The sequence below is a fragment of the Schistocerca gregaria genome, chromosome 1 (assembly GCF_023897955.1).
Source record: "Schistocerca gregaria isolate iqSchGreg1 chromosome 1, iqSchGreg1.2, whole genome shotgun sequence".
Lineage (NCBI taxonomy): Eukaryota > Metazoa > Arthropoda > Insecta > Orthoptera > Acrididae > Schistocerca > Schistocerca gregaria.
This window is the reverse complement of record NC_064920.1, coordinates 1124791462-1124818555: the sequence shown is the minus strand read 5'-3', so window position 1 is coordinate 1124818555 and position 27094 is coordinate 1124791462. Positions and strand designations below refer to the sequence as shown.

At 44.4% G+C, this 27094-nt stretch overlaps 1 protein-coding gene across 1 annotated transcript in view; it reads right to left on the bottom strand.

The window, feature by feature from the left end:
* Positions 1-27094, bottom strand: part of LOC126292487 (uncharacterized) — a 460325-nt gene that overhangs the window by 7391 nt on the left and 425840 nt on the right. Inside the window, exon 8 of the mRNA XM_049986256.1 lies at positions 9706-9928. Coding sequence (XP_049842213.1) covers positions 9706-9928 — 223 coding nt within the window. The remainder of the gene's footprint in view (positions 1-9705; positions 9929-27094) is intronic.

Below are 27094 nucleotides of genomic sequence, written 5' to 3'. Positions count from 1 at the left end.
TCACCTCCTCATCGTCCACAAAATGTCTTCCACAAATGGCATCCTTTAATGGCCCAAACAAGTGAAAGTCTGAGGGGGCTAGGTCAGGTGTGACAGCCGTGGTTGGTCTCCCCGACTGAAACTTCCTAGATGATTAGAACTGTGTGCCGGACCGAGACTCGAACTCGGGACCTTTGCCTTTGACGGGCAAGTGCTCTACCCAGGCACGACTGACGCCCCGTCCTCACAGCTTCACTTATGCCAGTACTTTTATTTCAGGAGTGCTAATTCGGCAAGGTTCACAGGAGAGCTTCTGTAAAGTTTGGAGGGTAGGAGACGAGGTACTGGCAGAAGTGAAGCTGCGACCACGGGGCGTGAGTCGTGCTTGGATAGCTCAGTTCGTAGATCACTTGCCCGCGAAAAGGCATAGGTCCCGAGTTCGAGTCTCGGTTCGGCACACAGTTTTAATCTGCCAGGAAGTTTCATATCAGCGCACACTCCGCTGCAGAGTGAGAGTCTCATTCTGGAAACATCCCCCAGGCTGTGGCTCAGCCATGTCTCCGCAATATCCTTTCTTTCAGGAGTGCTAGTTCTGCAAGGTTCGCAGGAGACCTTTTGTAAAGTTTGAAAGGTGCGAGACGAGGTACTGGTGGAAGTAGAGCTGTGAGGACTGGGCGTGAGTCGTGCTTGGGTAGTTCAATTGGTACAGCACTTGCCCGCGAAAGGCAAAGGTCCCGAGTTCGAGTCTCGGTCCGGCACACAGTTTTAATCTGCCAGAAAGTTTCATATCAGCGCACATTACTCTGCAAAGTGAAAATCTCATTCTGGTCTCCCCGACTGTTGCAAATCGTGGAGTTACGCTGAACCGTCTTCAGAAGACCTCACCCTCCGTTCTCATCGACTAACTGTACTTCCGTCGACACCAGATGCTCCACAGACTTTGCACAAGTGTTTATGAACATTGCCCACAGTTTCTTTCTACGCAGTGAAAAATTCAATGGCGGCACGTTGCTTGTAACGTGCGTCACCTATAGACTCGATTTTGAAACTGTCCTGTGCTACGCTATCAGACGGAAGTGACTCACTCAGGAGACTTCAAATAATACTTCGTAACGTTTCGCATTCGTAGAATTGTTTCCGAAAAACGAATGGGGTGCATTACCTTCTGGGCAACTCTCATACATTAAAAATGTACTGAGAACCACTTTAAAACATCAGAGTACTGAAACAAGTTCAGAACTGAAGCTTTCTGGCAGACTGTGCATACCTCGAACTGGGTCCTTTGATTTCAAGTGCAAGTACTCAACCGATTGTTTTTCTTTCAGAGTCTTTATCCTGCCCCTCACAGTCCCACACTACGCTCGCCTATTTTGCCTTCGTCGGCATCGGCACACAGGCAATCATTTTCCTTCAGCGCCGGCTTCCAATTGTCAGACATAGGAAAAACAAATATGCGACACCAGACACTTCCATAAGGTTTTCTTTTTTTCCATATATACTTTACAAAGAGGGTACGGAAGTCATGGGATAGCCAACTGCACATTTACGAATGGCGGTAGTATCGCGTACGCAAGGTAGAAAAGGGCAATGCATTGGCGGAGCTGTCATTTGCACTCAGATGAGTCACATGAAAACGTTTACGGCATGCTATGGTGCACGGCTGGAATTAACAGACGCATGGTGCATTTGGATTCGGAAATCGTTAAGGAATTCAGTATTCCGAGATACACAGTGTCGAGAATGTGCTGAGAATTGCAAATCTGAGACATTACCTCTGACCACGATGTGGCTAACGGCCTTCACGTAACGACCGACAGCAGTGGTATTTACGTAGAGTTTTCAGTGCATACAGATCAGCAACATCGCTTGAAATAATCGAAGAAATCAATGTTGGACATACGACGTTAGGACAGTGCGGCGAAATTTGGGGTTAACGGGCTATGGCAGTAAAGGACAGACGCGAGTGACTTTGCTAACAGCACGACATCGCCTCCAGCATCTCTCCTGGGCTCGTGACCATATCGGTTGGACCTAGACGGACTGGAAAACCGTGGCCTGGTGAGATGAGTCCCCATTTCAGTTGGCGACAGTTGACGGTATGGCTCCAAAGTGGCGCCGACCTCTCGAAACCATGGACCCATGTTATCAACAATTCACTGCAGCTCCATAATGATGTGGGCTGTGTTGACACGGAATGGACTGGGTCCTCTGGTCCAACGGAACCGATCATTGACTGGAAGTTGTTATGTTCGGCTACTTGGAGAGCATTTGCAGCCACTCATCGACTTCATGTTCCCAAAAAACGATGGAATATTTGTGGATGACAATGTGACATGCCACTGGGCCACAACTGTTCGCGATTAGTTTGCAGAACATTCTGGACAATTCGAACGAATGAAATGGCCACCCAGATCGCCCGGCAAGCATCCCATCGAACGTTTATGGGACATAATCGCGAGATTAGACATTCACAAGGTCCGGCACGGGCTACACTTTCATGATTACGGATGGCTATAGAGGCAGCATGGTTCAATATTTATGCAGGGGATTTCCAACGACTTCTTGAGCGCATGACACGTCGAGTTACTGCACTACTAGGATAAAGGGATGCCCGACACAATATAAGGAGTTGTTCCGTGACTTTTGTCACCTCAGTGTAGGTCAAATCGCATTAATGTGACCACACCGCCTCTGTTCGAAGCCAACGAGCAAATAACCACTAACAGACAGCATGTAGCAGCACTATCAGTGGTGGGTACTTAAAGCGCGTCTGGGAAGCCGAGAACAATGAAATGGTAGTCGTAATGCTGAAGAGGATCGATTTATCTGACGTCTAAAAGGACATGATCATTTGCTTTGGAGCATTTTCGAAACGGCTATGCCGAGGCAACTTTGATGCAGCACATGACATAAGTGGCAGGAGTGGTTGCGGAGATGTGTACGTGCGGATAGATGTGCAACTGCTGAATAACTGACTACCCACAAGAATCAAGGGGCTACCAGCAATGTCTCCTCAACAATGGCTAAGTGAACGTTGCTCCCTATGGGCCTCCGTAGAAGGTGCCTGGCAAGTATGCTGACTGCAGTTTATCGGCAACGTGGGCTGGAATTTGCACGCTAATACCACAACTGGACTTCCACTCAATGGTGGCAGGTGGCCTCAGATGAATCACTTGAGCTGCGGTCGGCTCGCGCTAATGTCTTTTTTCCTTTTAGGCATTTTGTTACCTTCGAATGGCATCCTATTCCTCCCTCAGTTACTATCTGAACGAGTTGCTCACTTGCCTCCGTCAGTAGCAGCAGCAGCGTTGATTGACACTAGTACTTCTGTAACTTCTTTGGTGTGGCAGTTACATTTCCGTGTTATGGTGCGTGTGGGGCAATTAGCCGGTTGCGGCGGAGCAGAGAGGAAGTCTCTGCGGTGTGCGATCAGGCCACGGCCGATGGCGGCGAGCACGCGCGGTCGGAGTTGTGTGGCACTGGCTGCGAGAACTGCTAAGTTCGTTTCCCACCGCACGTGCATACTGGAGTTGAGTAATCTGAGAGCCTGTCATGAAAGCTCAACCGTTGTGACATCTCTTCGTTGATCGCTGGTTGTTGCGTCCTGGGCTGTCCCTGCAAGTAGCAACTTGATGGTGTGTTGGAGTCAGTAGTATTTTGTAGCCGTCTCCCTGTATGGTGTTTAACCTTTGAAATCATTATAGGTTAGGTTAGTGTTGTTTAACGTCCCGTCGACAACGAGGTCATTAGAGACGGAGCGCAAGCTCGCGTTAGGGAAGGATGGGGAAGGAAATCGGCCGTGCCCTTTCAAAGGAACCATCCCGGCATTCGCCTGAAACGATTTAGGAAAATCACGGAAAACCTAAATCAGGATGGCTGGAGACGGGATTGAACCGTCGTCCTCCCGCATGCGAGTCCAGTGTGTTAACCACTGCGCCACCTCGCTCGGTGAAATGATTATAATTTATTAGTGAAGTGCACCAGCGGTATCCTGTGCCCTGGTCGTTAGCGTAGTTTTGCGGCAGTGTGTTTTCCTCGTTGTGTTGATTCTGTCTGGCACAGGATGTAGTTCGACAGCTTGTTGTTGTTCTCCTTTTCTCTTTGAGTGTTTATTGTGCCTTGACTGTATTTATACGCCAATTACTGAGACATAATTGTGCTGCGACCCTTGTCTTCGCTGATATCTGTGGTTTTCGTGCTGTTGGTTCGATGGATGGGAATTGATTAGGCAGTTGGTTGCTTCATCAGCCATCCGTAGGTCGTGCTTTGCTGTCTGTGTCACCTAAACTGTGTTTAGAGTTTCCCCCCCAGGCTGACCCTTGGAATATTTCTGAGCACCACAGCTTGTTGCTTGTGGTTGTCATTTTATTTGGTGGCAGGTACTGTGCCACGCCATCAGCCGTGTATTAATGTTGTCTGTTTTACGTTTAGTACGAGGGTCGGTCAAAAAGTAATGCCTCCCATTTTTTTTTCTACTTAAAAAAATTAAGTTAAGTGAAAAATTTGAATTTGGCGCCATTCCTCAAACCACCTTCTGCAATCCACTGCAGTAGTAACTTTCTGTGTCAGCAGGTGGCAGCACAGCAGAAGTTTGTAAGATGGCCGACATCGATGTTCGTTTGAGACAGCGTTGTGTGATTGAATTCTTGAATGCAGAAGGTGAAACGCCCATACGCATTCATGAAAGACTGAAGAAGGTGTATGGTGTTGTGACAGTGGATGTCAGCACTGTTAGACGATGGGTTCGTCGTTGTAAGGAAGCTGAAGGGCAAACACCGTTGACTGACGAAAAGCGGAGCGGCAGGCCGGTGAGTGCAGTGACTCCACACAACATTCAGCAAGTTGATGACATCATTCGTGGTGACCGTCGGGTGACTGCAGATGAAGTGTGTCGCATTATTTCTCTTAGTAAAGGCAGTGTGATCACGATTATTAAACAATTGGGGTACTCAAAAGTTTGTGCACGGTGGGTTCCAAGAATGTTAACCGATCAGAATAAAGAGGCAAGGAAAACAATAGCCTCCCAACACTTGCAGCGCTTCCGTTTGGAGGGAAATGAGTTTCTGAAAAAAATTGTGACCGGGGACGAAACATGGGTGCATTTTTTTGAACCCAAATCAAAGAGGCAGTCAATGGAGTGGCGTCACACAAGCTCGCCGAGGAAGAAAAAATTCAAAACTGTGCGATGGGAAGGGAAAGTTATGGCAACAGTTTTCTGGGATACAGAGGGTGTGATTCTGGTTGATTATTTGAAGCAGGGATGCACAATAAATTCTGTTCAATACGTCACAACCCTCAAAAAACTTAAAGCACGTCTTCAGCGAGTTCGCCCAACAAAATCAATGGCAGATGTTCTTCTTTTGCATGACAATGCAAGACCACACACCAGTCGTCACACCTCTGACGAGATTGTCAAAATTGGATGGGAAGTTTTGCCTCATCCCCCATACAGCCCTGACCTGGCACCATCAGACTTCCATCTGTTCGGGCCACTAAAAGAAGCTCATCGTGGGATTCATTTTGAAGATGAGGAGGCCGTCAAAACACCCGTGCGTCAATGGCTTAGGAAGCAGAGCTTCCAGGCATTTTTACCGTGCTGGGATACATGCCCTTGTTCAAAGATGGACCAAAACTGTAGAGATGGGCGGAGATTACATTGAAAAATGACAAAATGATCCTCAATGTTGTGGTTTTCAACCTATGTAATTGCATTTAAATTTCCTGACAATTAAACGTAGGAAAAAAAATAGGAGGCATTACTTTTTGATTGACCCTCGTATATGGCCTCCAGCCGAACTTCATAACAACTTTGAAATTAGGCCTTGAGCCGTGTATCATTTAAAGTTCTTGTTGCACTGTATTTAGGCCATCATCCGTCTTTGTTTCAGAACCTGAGGCTTTAGTATGTAAATCCTTGCCTGTAAGGTTTCTCTTTAATTGCCTTGAATTCTTGAAAAGGCCTTCAGCCGTGTTCTGTAAATGTGTATCTGAAGGTTTTATTTAATTACTCTTGAGTAATAATTTGGGCCTTCAGCCGACAAGATACTTCAAGTTTTCTTCAAATGTTATTCTGTTGTACTGTGCAAAAGCTTAAGTTTAAAGCCTCTCCTTTATTATGTAAAGAAATTCTTTTTATTGGGCTTTCAGCTGAAGAATTAACTTGAATTTTCCTTAATATGGGCCTTAGGTAAAATTTGTAAATGCCTGACTTTTAAAGAATTTCCGTAGCTGATCAGAAATGCTATTTCGGCCTTTAGCCGAGAAGATATTGTAATTTTGCTTAAGTAAGGCCTCCAGCCGTTACTCTAAATCCTGGTGTTTTAAAAGCAATCATTCAAACTTGTTCTGAAAAAGTTTTTTGGACCCTCAGCCATGAATTGGTCTTTATTGTTTTAACGAGAAAATTGTCATTGGTTTGAGCAATAAAGTTGTGCGTGTTCTAGTATAACTGACAGTAATAGACCTTGGTCCCCTTTCCACAACATGATCCGTTCTGTCTTGCGAAACCAGATCTCATTACTTTTTATGCTCCATAGGACAGATGGCCGTTGGCGTGTACATCGTGAAAAGTCTGTAAGCAAACGAGGAGGGAGTGTTATGGTTTGGGGAATACATTCATGGCATTTCCTGATTTCCTGAGTGGGCTCGTTATTCTGGAAGGCACAATAAATCAACTCAAACATGTATCTATCCTTGAGGGCAATGCCCACCCCTACATGCACTGTTTTTCCCCCTCGGTGTGATGGCATGTACCAGCAGGACAATGCAACGTGTCACACAGCTTACATTATACGTGCAAGGTTTGAAGAGCACCAGGAAGAATTTACCGTCCTCCCTTGGTCACCAAACTCCTCGGATTTAGACGCAATTGAGAATCTGTGGGACCACCTCGATCGGGTTGTTCGTGCCGTGAATCCTCAACCGAGAAACCTAGCGCAGGTGGACCGGCTCTGGAGTCGGTGTGACTCCACATCCCTGTCTGCACCTTCCAGAATCTCACTGAGTCTCCCAGCGGTCTGTGCTGCAAAAGGTGGTTATTCAGGCTTTTGTGAAAAAAAAAGCACTCCGTCTTCAGGCCACGAGTAGCCTACCGGGACCACCCGACCACCGTGTCATCCTTAGTGGAGCATGCAGATAGGAGGGGCGTGGGGTCAGCACACCGCTCCCCCAGTCGTTATGATGGTATTCTTGAACGAAGCCGTTACTATTCGGTCGAGTAGCTCCTCAATTGGCATCACGAGGCTGACTGCACCCCGAAAAATGGCAACAGCGCATGGCGGCCCGGATGGTCACCCATCCAAGTGCCGGCCACGGCCAGTCCTTAACTTCGGTGATCTCACGGGAACCGGTGTATCCACTGCGGCAAGGCCGTTGCCTAGGCTTTTGTGAGATAGTCACTTTAATGTGACTGGACCGTCCATAAACAAGGTGTAGCAGTAAATTAAGTTGAAATAAATAACACATTGCCACTTTAGTTCTATCTGTTGTCATAACTCGAAATAGTAACAAATAAAACTATTGAAGAAACATTCATTTGAAAAAATGTGCCCATAACTTAAACAAGTTTTCCATTTTATGCAACACGATTCACGTAAACAAAGCGCCATGTCTTCTAGCAAATGAAACAAAATACGTCCTTGCGGTAGTTTCTCCATCTCAGATTGGGCTTCATTGTAGTGCCAACTTAAGAGAATTTTTTTAGTAATAACGGAAGAGAAAATAATAAGTAAGCCGCTGCCAAACAGGATGTGCTGTACATGCTAATCCACATAAGGCAACAGATAGAAACAACTGAAACCAAATTCTGTATCAATAAAATCTTCTCGGGCTTCCAGCCGCGTCAGGTGGGTAAACTCCCCCGAGCCTTATACAAATCCGTCGTCGGCAATTAATGAAGTGGTGAATGACTGCCGTGCTTGCTGTGACGTCGCTAGTGCTGTCTTCCTCGCCAAATGTGGGAAGTGTTTTCGTCCCTCGTCCGCGGCGCCCTCTTCAATCTCGCGATGGGCAGGTCGAGGCTGCGATAACCTTCAAACCGCCGTCCTTACTGAAAGTGTTTTGAGATTTTTTATTTCTATGGGGTCTTTCATAACGCTATTCTAAATCCTTCGTCCTTGTAATGACAGACGCTTCGTCGAATACAATTCGGCGTCGATTTTCTAAAGAGTGTTCTACCGTGGCTGATTTGTCGGGATAGCGTAGGTGTAAGCACCACTTCTGTTCCGCCCGACGCTGTAACAGCCATACTGACTTCGAATTTTGTATACTCCGGACGTTCTGTGCTCTTGAGCGCCCTTCGTAGATCCGGTCTACATTTATATCTACATGATTATTCTCCAGTTCACAATTAAGTGACTGGCAAAGAGTTCATCGAAACACCTTAAATCTATTTCTATACCGGTCCACTCTCGAACAACGCGCGGCCAAATCGAACACTTAAATCTTTCCGTGCGAATTCTGACTTCTCTTATTTAATTATTACTCCCTGTGTAGGTGGACGCCAACAAAATATTTTCACACTCTGAGGAGAAATCTGGTCATCGAAATTTCATGCCGCAGCGAAAAACGCCTTTGTTTTAATGACTGTCACCCGAATTCGTGTATCACATCCATGGCACCCTCTCGATTATTTCGCAATATTGCAACTCGTCCTGCCATTCTTTGCACTTTTTCGATATCCTCGGTCAATCATATATGATGTGGACTCACACCGCACAGCAATACTCCCTAAAAGGGCGGAGAGGCGTAGTGTAAGCAGTGTCTGTAGTACACCTGTTACATTTTCTAACTGTTCCGCCTATAAATCGCGTTGTTGGTTTGCGTTGCCCACAACATTATCTACGTGATCATTCCGATTTAAGTTGTTTGTAATTTTAATGGCTATGTATTTAGTTGCGTTTACAGCCTTTAGGTTTGTGCGATTTTTCGTGTAACCGAAATTTAACGAATTCCTTTTAGTACTCATGTGGATGTCTTCACACTTTTAATTATTTGGAGGCTATTGTCACTTTTTGTGTGACACAGATGTTTTGTCTAAATTATACTTCAACTCAATTTTAATCCTCTGATGATTTTGCAAGATGATAAATAACAGCATCATCTACTAACAATCTAAGAGAGCTGCTAAGGTTGTATCCTACATCGATTATGTATATCAGAAATAACAAAGGGCCTATAATACAGGATGTCCCGCTCAAACCTCCCTGGTTTCAAGGAGCCAGGATAGAAATATTACTGCGTCAGAAGTCCTGCGAAACTTGCAGAACTAGCACTCGAAAGAAAGGATACTGCGGAGACATAGCTGTTGCCACAGCATGGGGGGGGGGGGGGGGTGTCTCATTCAAGATACCTTTCTACAAAAAAATGTCAGTTACTGGATGACATACATACTATTGAATTAAGTTTATCCGTTTATTTAAAATTTGGCGGCCGGCAGTGGTCGTAAACAACCTACCGTGACGGCCTCAGCCGGCCGCTTGGATAGGGACGGGCCCTCACCTGGCGTCGCAGTCGTTGAGCACGAGCGAGCCGCTGGCGCTGCCGCAGCCGGCCGCGCCGCCCCACCGCAGGCAGCGCCCCTCCGCCTCCGCCCCCGCCCCCGCCTCCGCCGCCCCCGCGTCCTCTCCCTCGTCTTCGCTGCTGGCGACGGCGCTGCCGCCGCTCTGGTCGTCGCCGCTGCTGCCCGCCGCCGCCTCCGCGGCCACCATGCCCGCGGCCGCCTCTCGCTCCTTGGCGTCGAGCGCGAGCCGCCAGCGGCGGTCCAGCAGCGACGTGGTCGACGTCGAGTACTTGCGGCCCAGCCCGCCTCCGGCGCCGCCGTCGCCGAGGTCGCCGGCCGCGGCCGACGCCGGCGGCGAGTGGTCGCTCTCCTCCGAGAAGGCGCGCGTGATGAGGATGCGCGGCGACCGGCGCGGCGTCGACAGGACCGTCTGCAAGGCCGGCGCGCGCCCTCAGTAGCGGTAAGCGTTGAGGGTTGCATACGTGACAAATAAGGCGCAGCTGCTACGTCACAGCGGTACCGGCTTCCTTCCATCCCACTGTAGTTCTGCGAGTATGAGTCTTAGAATACTGGTGCTAAGCTCCATTCCTACTGGACGGCTCATTACCCCTTATTAAAGTGTGCAGGAAGGTAAAGCTGTGGCGCAGAATGGCATGACCTGAGTGGATGATCTTGCTGTTGTAAAGAAGCACTGATAAGGCAAAAAGTACTCTCGGAATGAGATGGCCTCTATCGAAGCTGTATATTGTGAGAATGTGGAGGGTCTAAGACGAAAACTTTTACTGATTAATCAACTGCAAATTTTCGGTATAACAGAAAGATTTATGTCTGGGAAACTTTCAATGCTACAGTCCACAACTCAAATGGAAAGCAAACAAAGTTGGCGCAGTGGAAACAAATAATTAATTGACACCAGAGTTCGAATGTCTTATGCAAGACGTACTCTCTCTCTCTCTCTCTCTCTCTCTCTCTCTCTCTCTCTCTCTCTCGGGTGATCAAACAGTCAGTATAAATTTGGAAACTGAATAAATCACGGAATAATGTATATAGAGAGGTACAAATTGACACACATGCTTGGAATGACATGAGGTTTTATTAGAACAAAAATAAAAAATAAAATAAAATAACATAAATACAAAACTTCAAAAAATGTCCGACAGATGGTGCTTCATCTGATCAGAATAGCAATAATTAACATAACAAAGTAAGACAAAGCAAAGATGATGTTCTTTACAGGAAATGCTCTGTATGTCCACCATCATTCCTCAACAACAGCTGTAGTAGAGGAATAATGTTGTGAACAGCTCTGTAAAGCACGTCCGGAGTTATGGTGAGGCATTAGCGTCGGATGTTGTCTTTCAGCATCCCTAGAGATGTCGCTCGATCACGCTACACTTGCTACTTCAGGTAACTCCAAAGCCAATAACTGCAAGGACTGAGGTCTGGGGACCTGGGAGGCCAAACATGACGAAAGTCGCGGTTGAGCACACGATCATCACCAAACGACGAGCGCAAGAGATCTTTCACGCGTCTATCAATATGGGGTGGAACGACATCCTGCATAAACATCGTACGTTCCAGCAGGTGTTTATCAGCCAGGATGGGAATGATACGATTCTGTAACATATCGGCGCACCTCTCACCCGTAACGGTAGCAGTCACAAAACCAGAATCACGCATTTCCTCGAAGAAAAAAGGCCCGATAACGGTAGACGTGGTAAATCCAACCCATACCGTGACTTTCTTGTCGTGCAATGGAGTTTCCACGACAGATCTATTATTTCCGATAGCCCAAATTCTGCAGTTGTGGGCGTTGACAGACCCTCGGAGCGTGAAATGAGCTTCCACCGTCCACAACACGTTACTCAACCAATCCGCCACCTTTTGAAAGGTCCACACCGCAATTGCTCTCCGCTTCACTAAATCGCCAGATAGATCATGATGCCGATGGATTTTGTATGGATAGCATCGGAGGGTAAGCCTAAGTGCCAACCAAAAGGTAGTGTACGGAATGCCCGTACGACGTGCGACTGAACGAGCGCTCACTCATCCGTGCATAGACGAACCCGCTACAGTCTCCATTTCTTCCTGAACTGTCTCAGCAGCATTACACCTTGTGCTCGGTCGGCCATTACGGAGTCTATCGGCTACCAACCCGTAACTTCCAACTTCGAAATCATTCTCGCCACAGCTGCATTTGTCGACGGACCTTTATCCGTCCGTTCGAATCCCCTTCTTATGGCGATAGGATCGTAACGCTGAACTAGCACATTCCCCATTCTGATAATACAGCTTTACTAAAAGCTCATATTCAGGTAACGTCAACATGCTGCGACTGCTGTCGCATTTGATTCTCTCTCTCATTACAGCTCCTTTTATACACGATTGTCATGCGCAGTCACTGACGTTTTGCTGTCCAGCTCTATCTGTCGGACAGTTTTTGAACTTTGTTTTTCTTTTTTTTTCTTTTGGTTCTTATAAAACCCCATGTCATTCCAAGCATGTGTGTCAATTTTTACCTCTCTGTCTACATTATTCCGTGGTTTATCATGTTTTCAAATGTATAGTGACTTTTTGATCACCATGGTCAGACATACGTATATACACATATTTACAGGTACACGCTATACATTCAAACATACGTACATGTAAAGGGTGTAACAGGTACTAGTGCAAATATTTTTTTGGTGAATGAGAACACTGTACTGAACAACATTAAATCTGTATTTTTTTCTTTTGTATGGTAATAATTTAAACTATTTCGAGTAGTATGTTTTTCGGTTGGTTAGTACCTGCAAGTACACTTGGCAAGGGCAGCCCATTATCGCTTACCTTCTCACGGGCAGCAGATCAGGTGTGAAGTGTGAAACACGAATGCAAAACGGTTAGTCCATACTGACAGGCATAGTACAGTTACTGGTGCAGTCACGACTGTCTCAACAACATGCGGTAGCATGTAACATGACTGCATACATGTAAAATACATGAGGTATTTGCGGGAAGACTATTGGATGCAGAGAAAAGAACAACCAACATATTGATGTGTGTGCACATCAAGGTAACACACACAAAAAATCTACACTTACATTGGTAACACAGTGTATATGAACATAACAATATTGACTGCTACCAGTTGATCAATATATTTGTAAATATTAATCGTCAAGGTGGCCAGTTGTTTATGTAATGACAATGCGACAAATCCTTGGTTATTCTTGTGAACTCTTGCAATCGCTTTCCTTTCTGCTTTGGTATAGTCCACTCGTACCTGATAACAGTCGCAAGCGAAACGTTTTCAGTTAACTGAGCAGCAGCAGAGACTGGTAATCGAGTCTCGAAGCGAACGCAGACGGTGAATTCCGAGATTACCCATTTTTAAGTTTAAAGGAAGTGCACATATTTCATTTCTGGTCCGTCAGGTGGCAAGGCGATTCTAATCAGCTATAATGATTCACTTCATAGACGCTGACTCGGTCTCCGGAAGTGATTCACTTTCTTCACAAGTTGCAGTATGGATATAGAGTCTGGTATACTGCAGCTGGCAATTGGTCATTATTCATCGTGGCTCCACTGATGGAGTAGGCCGATAATAGTGCGTGCATAATATAACTTGGCCTGTACCTGCGCAGGCGGTACTGTAAAGGAGGTGGCAAAGGTGGAGGTAGGGGCTTCGTTGTGTGAGACCAGCGAGCGGGAGGGGAGGTGCAGGTTAACCGCTGACAAGCGGATCTTCTGAGCTACAGTTAGTGAGTTTGCAAGCTATTGTATAAGTATTAACAGGTTATGTCAGCATGACGAACTCGGTAACTCAGTAGCCTCTGACCAGAGCATCGAATGAGCTGATAAAACGTGAGGGTACTACTGCCCGGTCAGTACTGCTCGGTCGGTAATGTGAACGAAAATGCTTTTCTGCGCAAGTGCCAACTTATTTTGCGCGAGGACGCCCTGTAGTAGACTTCGCCACTTACACTATGTGATCAAAAGTAACCGGACACCCCCAAAAACAAACGTTTTTCATATTAGGCGCGCTGTGCTGCCACCTACGTCTACATCTACATCTATACTCGGCAAGCCACCCAACCGTGTGTGGCGGAGGGCACTTTACGTGCCTTTCTGTTCCAGTCGCCTATGGTTCACGGGAAGAACGACTGCCGGAAAGCCTCCGTGCGCGCTCGAATCTCTCTAATTTTACGTTCGTGATCTCGGGAGGTAAAAGTAGGGGGAAGCAATATATTCGATAACTCATCCAGAAATGCACCCTCTCGAAACCTGGACAGTTAGCTACACCGCGATTCAGACCGCCTCTCTTGCAGAGTCTGCCACTTGAATTTGTTAAACATCTCCGTAACGCTATCACGGTTACCAAATAACCCTGTGACTAAACGTTCCGCTCTTATTTGGATCTTCTCCGTCAACCAGATCTGGTACGGATCCCACACTGATGAGCAATACTCAAGTATAGGTCGAACGAGTGTTTTGTAAGCCACCTCCTTTGTTGATGGACTACATTTTCTAAGGACTCTCCCAATGAATGTCAACCTGGTATGATCATTCTGCTTCAAATCGTTCCGCACGCATACTCCTAGATATTTTACAGAAGTAATTGCTACCAGTGTTTGTTCCGCTATCACATAATCATACAATAAAGGAGCCTTCTTTCTACTGCAAGGTACTCCATATCAGCGATCTCATGAGTAATTAGACATCGTGGGAGAGAAGAATGGGGCGCTCCGCGGAACTCACGGACTGCGAACGTGGTCAGGTAATTGGATGCCACTTGTGTCATAAATCAGCACGCGAGATTTCCACGCTCCTAAACATCCGTATGTGTACTGTTTCCGATGTGTAGTGAAGGGACACGTACAGCACAAAAGGTATAGGCCTACCTCGTCTGTTGACTGACGAAGTCCGTCGACAGTTGAAGAGGATCGTAATGTGTAATAGGCAGACATCTATCCAAACTATCACACAGGAATTCCAAACTGCATCCGGATCCACTGAAAGTACTACGACAGTTAGGCGTATGGTGAGACAACTTGAATTTCGTGGTTGAGCGGCTGCTTATAAGCCACACATCAAGCCGATAAATACCAATTGCCTCGCTTGGTGTAAGAAGCATAAACACTGGATGACTTTACAGTGGAGAAACGTTGTGTGGAGTGACGCATCACGGTACACAATGTGGCGATCCGATGGGAGGGTAGGGGTATGGCGAGTGCCCGTTGAACGTCATCTGCCGGTGTGTGTGGTGCCAACAGTAAAATTTGGAAGCGGTGGTGTTACGGTGTGGTCGTGTTTTTTCATGGAGGGGCTTGCAGCCATTGTTGGATGTTGGAGACAATTTTAGACCTTCCCAGTGTTAGCAGAAGTTATAAACTGCAAAAAGGTGGGAATTTAAGGAGATGCGACCTGCATAAACTTACTAAGCCAGAGGTTGTACAGAGTTTCAGGAAGAGCATCAGTTGACAAGAATGGGGGAAAGACACACAGTAGAAGAACAATGGGTAGCTTTGAGGTATGAAGTAGTGAAGGCAGCAGAGGATCAAGTAGGTAAAAAGACGAGGGCTAGTAGAAATCCTTGGGTGACAGAAGAAATATTGAACTTAATTGACGAAAGGAGAAAATATAAAAATGCAGTAAATGAAGCGGGCAAGAAGGAATACAAACATCTCAAAAATGAGATCGACAGGAAGTGTGAAATGGCTAAGCAGGCATGACTAGAGGAAAGATGTAAGGATGTAGAGGCTCATCTCACTAGGGGTGAGATAGATACTGCCTACAGGAAAATTAAAGAGATCTTCAGAGAAAAGAGAAACACTTGTATGAATACAAAAGCTCAGATGGAAACCCAGTTCTAAGCAAAGAAGGGAAAGGAGAAAGGAGGATGAGGATGATCTTAGTGTTTAACGTCCCGTCGTCAACGAGGTCATTAGAGACGGAGCGCAAGCTCGGGTGAGGGAAGGATGGGGAAGGAAATCGGCCGTGCCCTTTCAAAGGAACCATCCCGGCATTTGCCTGAAGCGATTTAGGGAAATCACGGAAAACCTAAATCAGGATGGCCGGAGACGGGATTGAACTGTCGTCCTCCCGAATGCGAGTCCAGTGTGCTAACAACTGCGCCACCTCGCTCGGTGAAAGCAGAAAGGTGGAAGGAGTATATAGAGGGTCTATACAAGGGCGATGTACTCGAGGGCAATGTTATAGAAATGGAAGAGGATGTAGATGAAGAAGAAATGGGAGATATGATACTGCTTGAAGAGTTTGATAGAGCACTGAAAGACCTAAGTCGAAACAAGGCTCCGGGAGTAGACAACATTCCATTAGAACTACTGACAGCCTTGGGAGGGTCAGTCCTGACAAATCTCTACCATTACCGAACTATCAGTTTAATAAGTCACAGCTGCAAATTACTAACCCGAATTCTTTACAGAGTATGGAAAAAACTGGTAGAAGCTGACCTTGGGGAAGATCAGTTTGGATTCCGTAGAAATATGGGAACACGTGAGACAATACAGACCCTACGACTTATTTTAGAAGCTAGGTTAAAGAAAGGCAAAACTACGTTTCTAGCATTTGTAGACTTAGAGAAAGCTTTTGACAATGTTGACTGGAATACTCTATTTCAAATTGTGAAGGCGGCAGGGGTAAAATACAGGGAGCGAAAGACGATTTACAATTTATACAGAAACCAGATGGCAGTTATAAGAGTCGAGGGTCATGAAAGAGAACAGTGGTTGGGAAGGGAGTGAGACAGGGTTGTAGCCTCTCCCCGAAGTTGTTCAATCTGTATATTGAGCAAGCAGTGAAGGAAGCAAATGAAAAGTTCGGAGTAGGTATTAAAACCCATGGAGAAGAAATAAAAACTTTGAGGGTCGGCAATGACATTGTAATTCTGTCAGAGACAACAAAGGACTTGGAAGAGCAGCCGAATGGCATTGACAGTGTCTTGAAAGGAGGGTATAAGATGAACATCAACAAAAGCAAAACGAGGATAATGGAATGTAGTCGAAATAAGTCGGGTGATGCTGAGGGAATTAGATTAGGAAATGAGACACTTAAAGTAGTAAAGGAGTTTTGCTATTTGGGGAGGAAAATAACTGATGATGGTCGAAGTAGAGAAGATATAAAATGTAGACTGGCAATGGCAAGGAAAGCGTTTCTGAAAAAGAGAAATTTGTTAACATCGAGTTTAGATTTAAGTGTCAGGAAGCCGTTTCTGAATGTATTTGTATGGAGTGCAGCCATGTATGGAAGTGAAACGTGGACGATAACTAGTTTGGACAAGAAGAGAATATAAGCTTTCGAATTGGGTTGCTACAGAAGAATGCTGAAAATGAATAACTAATGAGGAGGTACTGTATAGGATTGGGGAGAAGAGGGGTTTGTGGCTCAACTTAACTAGAAGAAGGGATCGGTTGGTAGGACATGTTCTGAGGCAGCAAGGGATCACCAATTTAGTATTGGAGGGCAGCGTGGAGGGCAAAAATCCTAGAGGGAGACCAAGAGATGAATACACTGAGCAGATTCAGAGGGATGTAGGCTGCAGTAATTACTGGGAGATGAAGAAGCTTGCACAGGATAGAGTAGCGTGGAGAGCTGCATCAAACCAGTTTCAGGACTGAAGCCCACAACAACAACATTGCAAAGGCTAGATACACAAAGGTAATTGATCATTTCTGTTCACATGATTTAGTGTCGAACGTATAGCTTGGTTTTAAAAGTTGTTTAACAACTGAAGATGGTATATCCTTTTTTCTCTGCGGGGCACTGGATGAATTAAACAAAATGCTGTGAGCACTAGGCATGTTCTGTGATTTAAAAAAGAGTTGTTTTATTGTGTTCATTATGAAACGTTAATGGACCGTTATAGAATACGAGTCGTAGTTCATAACTGGTTCGCCTTATTCTTCGAAAAACAGACAGGAAAACCACATTAATGAGAACCGTTATGTGGTGGCGTACGAATGGGACTGCCTCAGGGATCGGTGCTTGGGCTTCTACTCTATAAGATGCCTTCTAATATGACACGTGATTTTAAAATATTGCTGTTTGCTGATGGGACTAGGTTGGTAGTGAAGGATGTTAAGTGCAGCATAGGCAATATCACATAGTGCATTCCAAGGTAAAAATTTGTGGCTTCTACAAAATAAATTAATGCTAAATCAAAACACGATTCATTTTTTAACGTTTTTAACACGCAATTCAAATAAAACTGACATTCTGAGTACACAGAATGGGCAAGTGTTTAGTGAGACTGAACAATCCAAATCTCCACGTGTTCATAAACATCAGTACCACATACGGCCCGAGTCAAGTCTTTATGCGGTCCACTATTCTAACCGTATTTTATGATATGCGTCTGGCAACTAGCATTCGATAGAAACGTTAACTATCGCTATGAGACTCTTAAGGATGTAGCTTTTCTATTAAGTAAAGAACAAAAGTACTTACAGAGATTAAGACTTTAAGATGTGCCTACTTTAAATTGACGTTCGTGAATTAGTCTCTGAGGTAAGTAAAGTTCACTGCTTACCTGAGGTGCAGAGGGGTAAGTAGGGCGACCCCTGCGAGGATAGAGGGTGTGATATGGAGAAACGATTTATTGCTTTTTTCCAGTACTGACAACTCACACGTGTGCGCGACTCGTACCGATCAGCGCTATGGTATAAATTTTGACACGGACGTAAACTGCGTTTGGTGAGTGCGTTATTGCAGAGACACTCATCTTCAAATGCGGTACTTATTTGTAGCAAGAAGCGCTAAAGCAATTAGACTGTTGTAATACAATGCAGTGAGTATAAAAAAATGGCCTTTATCGCTCATAAAACCTTTGTGATGGCTTCTTACACTCAGAAGTGCATTTAAATGTAAGCACAAACACTATTATTAATCACAGTAATTCGCGCACATAGTAAAAATACCAACACTTCGCCACGCAACTGTAGTGTCACAACCGTTAAATCACCGAGGCTGGCAGAAATCTGAAACGGAGAACAGTCGACCCGAAGTTTTCCGAATGGGGCAGACTTCTAACGATCAGAACTTGGGGATCGAGGACCAACTTATCGCACCCTCACGATAGCTAGTCCGATGTCTCATCCAATAATGTAGTATTTGCTCATAGCAAGAAAGATTGGCAACCACTGAGATAGATCGTAAGTTGTCATCGAGAGCCCATATTCGGTACCTTGGTCAATAAACTGCTTTGCTTATTTTCACTCGCTGTGACAAACGGCATTATATTTAAAGGGAACTCTTTAAATCGTATTTCTGGCTCAGAAATGGTCAATTCGAGCTATATATGGTGTAAGTTCGCGAACCTCTTGTCGATCCCTCCTCATGAGTATGCGAATTGTTCTTAACAAATGTTTCCTTTAATGTAGTTTGCTGATAAAAAAATGAGCTTACTTCCAAGAATTAGCAGCTTTGACTCATTTAATACTAGGCAGATTTCAATCTACAGGGTGTTACAAAAAGGTACGGCCAAACTTTCAGGAAACATTCCTCACACACAAATAAAGAAAAGATGTTATGTGGTCATGTGTCCGGAAACGCTTAATTTCCATGTTAGAGCTCATTTTAGTATCGTCTGTATGTACTGTAAGTTATCATGGTTTCATACGGGATACTCTACCTGTGCCTTTACAAGTACGACACAACATGTGGTTCATGCACGATGGAGCTCCTGCACATTTCAGTCGAAGTGTTCGTGCGCTTCTCAACAACAGATTCGGTGACCGATCGATTGGTAGATTCGGACCGATTCCATGGCCTCCACGCTGTCCTGACCTCAACCCTCTTCATTTTCATTTATGGGGGCATTTGAAAGCTCTTGTCTACGCAACCCCGGTACCAAATGTAGAGACTTTTCGTGCTCGTATTGTGGACGGCTGTGATACAATACGCCATTCTCCAGGGCTGGATCAGCGCATCAGAGATTCCATGCGACGGAGGGTGGATGCATGTATCCTCGCTAACGGAGGACATTTTGAACATTTCCTGTAACAAAGTCACACTGGTACGTTCTGTTGCTGTGTGTTTCTATTCCATGATTAATGTGATTTGAAGAGAAGTAATAAAATGAGCTCTAACATTGATAGTAAGCGTTTCCGGATGCATGTCCACATAACATATTTTCTTTCTTTGTGTGTGAGGAATGTTTCCTGAAAGTTTGGCCGTACCTTTTTGTAACACCCTTTATATCTGGATCGCCCTCCTTAACTCTTGAGCAGAAAGGCGCGCTTTATTCTACCGCGTTCATTTTCATAAGGTTACCACAATAATGAAAAAAGGTTTAGCACTAATCCTCAGACTTTCAAGCCCTATTCGAAGATTTTCCTGATGCTTTAGTCCTTCTGTTTTGTCGCTGAGTCCCTGGAAAAAATTAAGAAAATTCCTGTGCTATATTGTTGATTTTGCTAGTATATAGTCAACAGCTCGTTGTCTGCATTATTAGCTTCTCTGAGGTTAATTTCATGTAATTGTTATATGACCCTGCGGATTTGCTTCTCAATTCGACGAGTAAAATAGAATAAAAAGTAAAATAAATCTGTAAATTCTTTAAAAAACTAGAATGTTACTTTCTTCTTTTTCCTAGATCGCTTGTAGGCGGCGCACAAAGCACATGACTTGATTAACTTCAGGTAACTTCGCAGAGAACTCCGTGAATAAAGAAGGCCGTTGAAGAACATTCATAGAATGGTGCCAGTAAATTTGTTCTTGATGTTCTCTAAGCTGGTTTTCGCAAGATATGAGGCTTTTTCTTTGACTGTCCATCAGTTCATATTTTTCAGAAACTCTGGCAGCCCCTCAAGGGGCAGATGCAGATTGCACCAAGATGAGGATGCCAACACAAACATTATCTTACAGATGCGCCTGCCAAGAGGAATTCAGATGCGCGAATTTAGTAGAAGACCCGTTATTTAAATTTTGGGGACACAATCTTTTTTACTATGAAAGGAATAACAGCTCTTTGGAGCTGCTATGGAGAAATAGGAATACGCTTCTCGCTTAGAGTAAAGACATACGAAAACGGTGTACCGTCCGAACTCGTTGTTCCGATGACAGTGTAGAATCACCTAACTGATTACGGGGAGTAAATTTAATATCCACCTCTCTTTGAATATGTGAATTTCCTATAGTTAATAGCCTTGTAGAAAGGGAGGAATTTTGTTGCATCGTTCTGAATTACGTGGGGTAACGGTGTCCATAGTTTTATATGCCATGGGGGACAGCTAATCTAGTGATACAGCCAGAAGCATCACTCTCTTCTACCGGTTTCTCGCCCTTATGCTGATCGTTTATTAAGATGCAAATGGGGTCTATTCTCCGAGAGAAATTTCGGGCGGTATAGCGCCAGTGAAACTGAAACGAAGTTGTGGCATCAACAGAAAATGACGCATAAATAAGCTTTTATCTAGTGAACTTCTACACCGTCCTTTTCTTCACAAAGCTGCCAGAAAACATGATTCGATATATAATTTTCAGCAGCCTGCCCACTTTTTGAAGTTACATGCATCATCCAAATTGTACGAAGTGCTTCTAAACATTTGTCAAACAATTGAGGGGAAATGTGTTATGCCCACAATTAATAGAAGTAAAACTTTGGTTCAAATGGTTCAAATGACTCTGAGCACTATGGGACTCAACTGCTGTGGTCATTAGTCCCCTAGAACTTAGAACTACTTAAACCTAACTAACGTAAGGACATCACACACACCCAAGCCCGAGGCAGGATTCGAACCTGCGACCATAGCAGCAGCGCGGCTCCGGACTGGAGCGCCGAGAACCGCACGGCCACCGCGGCCGGCAAGTAAAACTTTCCTGTCATTTATTGACAGGTATCGACATGCGTTCAAAGGAAAGGTGGTTTACGAACATGCTTAAGTATTTTACTATGACAATACATTTGTTGCGGAGACGACTGTGCCATCACTCATGCAATACGAAACAACGGGCCTCGGTGTGTAATATACATAATATGGGAACTGTGATCATTCATTTTAACGGTATGCCACGTGCAAAGTTACGCAAGAGTAACTAGAAGTGTGCAGTGCAACACGGAAAGATGCTGGTCACATGTGAAACATGATGTGTTCTCAAACCAAGAATAAAGGAACGTGCCGTCGATGTACCGTACAGCATATGGCATTGGATACGAAAAAATACTCTTGGACCCGGAGTATTTTCCACGCAGACCACAATTAACGTGCTGAATATTTCTGGCAGTAGTTGTAGTGTATGAAACACCCTCAGTACTGCCTGTGCTTGTGGCTGGTAGTAGAGCCAGATATGTAGGACAATCTGTCATGGACAAATGTCTCTTACAAGACGTAATCAATGCTGCACGATGGGTGCATACAAGATAGAGTGAAATGAATGGAAGTTACGTGTCTGTATGGCGTTTTCCACACGGCCATGCCTTTTTTGTCGTTCCTGTTACAAGTAGTCATCAGAAATAGAGGCTGATTCCTACAGACAGGCAGGCATAAGTCTGAAACTCCGGAGTGGAATACTGGTTTGCTTACGAATTGTGACAACGTAACATCTTAACGATGGATGAAATTATTTGCGGAATTCAGATGATTTGTAGATCTGCGTATATACTGCTTGACAATTGCGAAGGAACGGAGATATCGTTGGACAGGAATAATCACAAGCAATGATGGACGACACCAAACACAGTACTTGTGTTGTACAAGTGGAGTGTGTATTTGTAACGAAAATTAGTACAGATTTCACCACATGGGAAAGCAGTATAACAGACATAAATAACGTTCATGTTTGACAAAGGCTAGACTAGCAACATAAAGGTCGATGTCGGATGCTCCGCATGGAATATGACCTACTCGGGCGTTCATGCTGGCTACCAGACTGTTGAGGAGTCCTTGGGGGGTACTCTCCCACTCCTCTCTCAACGTGGTTTTCAGTTCTTGCACGGTTCGCGGAAGAGATGTTAATTGATAAACACGTCTGCCATGAGCATCGCAGCCTGCGCAATAGGGATTAGGTCCGACGATTACGCAGGACATTCCATAAGTTCAATACCTTCATTTTCTAGTGTGTCCGACACCTCAGCCGTCCTGTGTGGATGGGTATTGTCGTCCATGGACAAGCGGATATGGTCCAGAATAATATCCCTGCTGTGCCGCTGTGCCGAAACGGTACCTTACGCAAAGATATGTAATGGTGTTCGGCCATTTTGCATACCGCGTGCCCACAACATAACGCATAGGTCATACCGATAAATTTTATGAACATTCTGTGGCGTGTAACGCATTACCGTCTCTATACGCTAACTCGTGGCCAGAATCACTTCTCACAGTGAAGCGGGATTTGTCGGCCCACTTTGGACCACTATTGCTGACTCCAACCAAACTGCTCCCTATACCAACGAAGACTTTCTCGACGGTGGCGTGTTTGGAAAAAAAAAAAAAAAAAAGATGGCTCTGAGCACTATGGGACTCAACTGCTGTGGTCATTTAACAGTCTTCCAGGCATACAAAACAGCCTGATTTTATCGCCGCAAATGGATTCTGCCAGAGCTACGTGTACCGATAGCAGCGATCTGCCTATAAATTAGATGTCTGTTCCATTTCGTCACTAGAATTACGTGTCTACTCTGTTGCTGTGTCTTGGTCCGTCTGTGATCACGGGCATGCTTTTCATGGTATTTATACATTCAGTGGCCTTTCCTAATAGCGAGATGACACTTTTGCACATACACTTTGATCGTCCAGCTGCTGGTCCACGAACGAAGACACTCAAATCATGTCTTGCAGACATGTTGCCGCACTACGCGGAATTAGTTCCACAACAACCTTCGTCAAACACCACACTGCATGAACTGTTGAATGCATACAGAGCATTCTTTCACAGGCTTCGCTGCAGTTAACACTTCCCAACCTCTACATTTCCTTTTATTATCATTGGTCGGGTGTCCTGTAGCAATTTTCGGTTGTTCCGTAGCAACTGGCAGTTGTTGCTTAACAAGTGTCAGGTGTTCCATAGCAATCAGTGCAATGTTATCCGTAAAGGATCTAGGAAAGTATGGTTCAAATGGTTCAAATGGCTCTGAGCACTATGGGACTTAACATCTGTGGTCATCAGTCCCGTAGAACTTAGAACTACTTAAACCTAACTAACCGAAGGACATCACACACATCCATTCCCGAGGCAGGATTGGAACCTGCGACCGTAGCAGTCCCGCGGTTCCGGACTGAGCGCCTTGAACCGCGAGACCACCGCGGCCGGCAGGAAAGTATGTATCTCGTTGTTAATAAGTCAGCTGTCCAATGATTACAAGCATCTGAGAAAGAGAACGCCCTTGTCATGCACAGAGATGCTTATCTTGACAGGACTGAGGTGTGAATGCACCATTCCGGTCAGAGAAAGAGATGCTCTGTAGAATAGTGCACGTATCTCCTCTAGTCAACGAAAAAATTTCAGGTGGCAGCCATGCACCGAGAATGTGATTTTCACGATCTTTTGAGATTTCTTGTGGTCTATATCGGTGCTCTTTAAGGATAAAACGGGGACTACTGCTCGCAATCGTGACAAGTCGATTTAGCTGTTGAAACCTGAAATGCAACTCAATTGCTGGAGACTTCTATCACGAAGAGTACTGCCGCTCCATGACAGAATAATTGTGTAAAGCGTTATAGTAAACTGTTACTGTTTTACAACTTATGCTCAGAATTCACTGTGAGCGATTTCTCAGGGGTACAAATGTTTGTAGCACCCATATAAGAACTTGCGCTGGTGAATGTACAATTTTGAGGTTGTTGTTGTTGATGATGTTGATGTTGTGGTGGTCTTTAGTCCTGAGACTGGTTTAATGCAGCTCTCCATGCTACACTATTCTGTGCAAGCTTCTTCATCTCCAAGTACCTACTGCAACCTACATCCTTCCGAATCTGCTTAGTGTACTCATCTCTTGGTCTCCCTCTACGATTTTTACCCTCCACGCTGCCCTCCAATACTAAATTGGTGATCTCTTGATGCCTCAGAACATGTCCTACCAACGGATGCATTCTTCATGTTGTGCAACAAATTTCTGTTGTCTCCAATTCTATTCAATACCTCCTAGTTAGTAATGTGATCTGCCCATCTAATCTTCAGCATTCTTCTGTAGCACCAAATTTCGAAAGCTTCTGTTCTCTTCTTGTCCAAACTATTTATCTTCCACGTTTCATTTCCATGTATTGCTACACTCCATACAAATACTTTCAGAAACGACTTCCTGACAGTTAAATCTATAATCGATGTTAACAAATTTCTCTTCTTCAGGAACGCTTTCCTTGCCATTGCCAGTCTGCTTTTTATATCCTCTCTACTCCGACCATCGTCAGTTATTTTGCTCCCCAAATATCAAAACTCCTTTACAACTTTAAGTGTCTCATTTCCTAATCTAATTCCCTCAGCATCACCCAACTTACTTCGACTACATTCCATTATCCTCGTTTTGCTTTTGTTGATGTTCATCTTATACCCTCCTTTCAAGACATTGCCCATTCCGTTCAACTGCTCCTCAAAGTCCCTTGCTGTCTCTGACAGAATTACAATGTCATCGGCAAACCTCAAAGTTTTTATTTCTTCTCAATGAATATTAATACCTACTCCGAATTTTTCTTTTATTTCCTTTACTGCATGCTCAATATACAGTTTGAATAACATCTGGGAGAGGCTACAACCCTGTCTCACTCACTTCTGGTTTGTTTCGATCCCTGTATTTTACCCCTGCCACCTTCAGAATTTGAAAGAGAGTATTCTAGTCAACATTTTCAAAAGCTATCTCTAAGTCTACAAATGCTAGAAACGTAGGTTTGCCTTTCCTTAACATATCTTCTAAGATAAGTCGCAGGGTCAGTATTGCCTCACGTGTTCCAATACTTCTGCGGAATCGAAACTCATCTTTCCCGAGTTCGGCTTCTACCAGTTTTTCCATTCGTCTGTAGAGAATTCGCGTTAGTATTTTGCAGCCGTGACTTATTAAACTGATAGCTTGGTAATTTTCACATCTGTCAACAACTGCTTTCTTTGGGATTGGAATTATTATATTTTTCTTGAAGTCTGAGGGTATTTCGCCTGTCTCACACATCTTGCTCACCAGATGGTAGAGTTTTGTCAGGACTTGCTCTCCCAAGGCTGTCAGTAGTTCTAATGGAATGTTGTCTACTCCCGGGGCCTTGTTTCGACTTAGGTCTTTCAGTGCTCTGTCAAACTCTTCGCGCAGTATCATATCTCCCATTTCATCTTCATCTACATCTTCTTCCATTTCCATAATATTGTCCTCAAGTACATCGCCCTTGTATAGACCCTCTATATACTCCTTCCACCTTTCTGCTTTCCCTTCTTTGGTTAGTACTGGGTTTCCATCTGAGCTCTTGATATTCATACAAGTGGTTCTCTTTTCACCAAACGTCTCTTTAATTTTCCTTTAGGCAGTTTCTATTTTACCCCTAGTCAGATAAGCCTCTACATCCTTACATTTGTCCTCTAGCCATCCCTGCTTAGCCATTTTGCGCTTCCTGTCGATCTCATTTTTGAGACGTTTGTATTCCTTTTTGCCTGCTTCATTTACTGCACTTTTGTATTGTCTCCTTTCATAAATTAAATTCAATATTTGTTCTGTTACCGAAGGATTTCTACTAGCCCTCGTCTTTTTACCTACTTGATCCTCTGCTGCCTTCATTACTTCATCCCTCAAAGCTATCCCCTCTTCCCTTTTGAGGTATCGAGTACAAAAGGAATTGTATACTGGTATATTATTACGATACTCTATACCCATGAACTGAGTCGATCTCTGACAACGTAACCGCGATACTGCCAGATGAAAGAAATAATTACTTAGTGAGTAAGATAACTTCTGACGAGAGGCAAGGTCTAGCATAAAGTTTTTATCTGTCAAGAAGATCTAAAACAGTGCCTGCTTCACTGATGAACAAAATATTTATTTTAGAAACGAGAATTACAAATACGTGAGTACAATCTAATGAAGTAGCTCTTGATTTAAATTACCGCAAGTAACGAAAACTTATTTTATCCTGATGTGTAATTATCCATTAAAATCTGATTTAAGCTGCTGGTACCTTTGATGCAATATTTCGCGTGTGAACAGTACGGTCTACACTAGATACTTGCAGGTAACTGCATTAACCATCATTTCTTGAGCGTGTTCTCGTATTAAGAACAACTTTATTGTTTCCGACCTCCTTTTTGTAACATTTTGGTGTATGTCGCACTAAAAATGGGCGTTTCGCTGGGAAGATAATTAGAAAATGTAAAATAGCATCTTCTTTTCTTTTCTCTACTAGCTTTTCATGGAAAATAACCAGTTTCGTGTTTAACGAAGAGGACGATATGGCAATTTCAATATGTGACACGATAGGATAAGAAGTACATATTACTTTCGAAAGCTGTTGTGGACCAAACTTCGCGTCGACAACTTGATCATTAGAGTCAGAGCACAATCTTGGACTGAGGAAGGATGAGGATGGAAATTGGCTGTGTCCTTTTCAAAATAACTACTCACGTACTTTAGTAAAGCCAAGGAAAAGTTAAAACAGGAAGGTCAGATGGGGATTCGAATCGCTGTCAGCCCGAAGGCGAATCCAG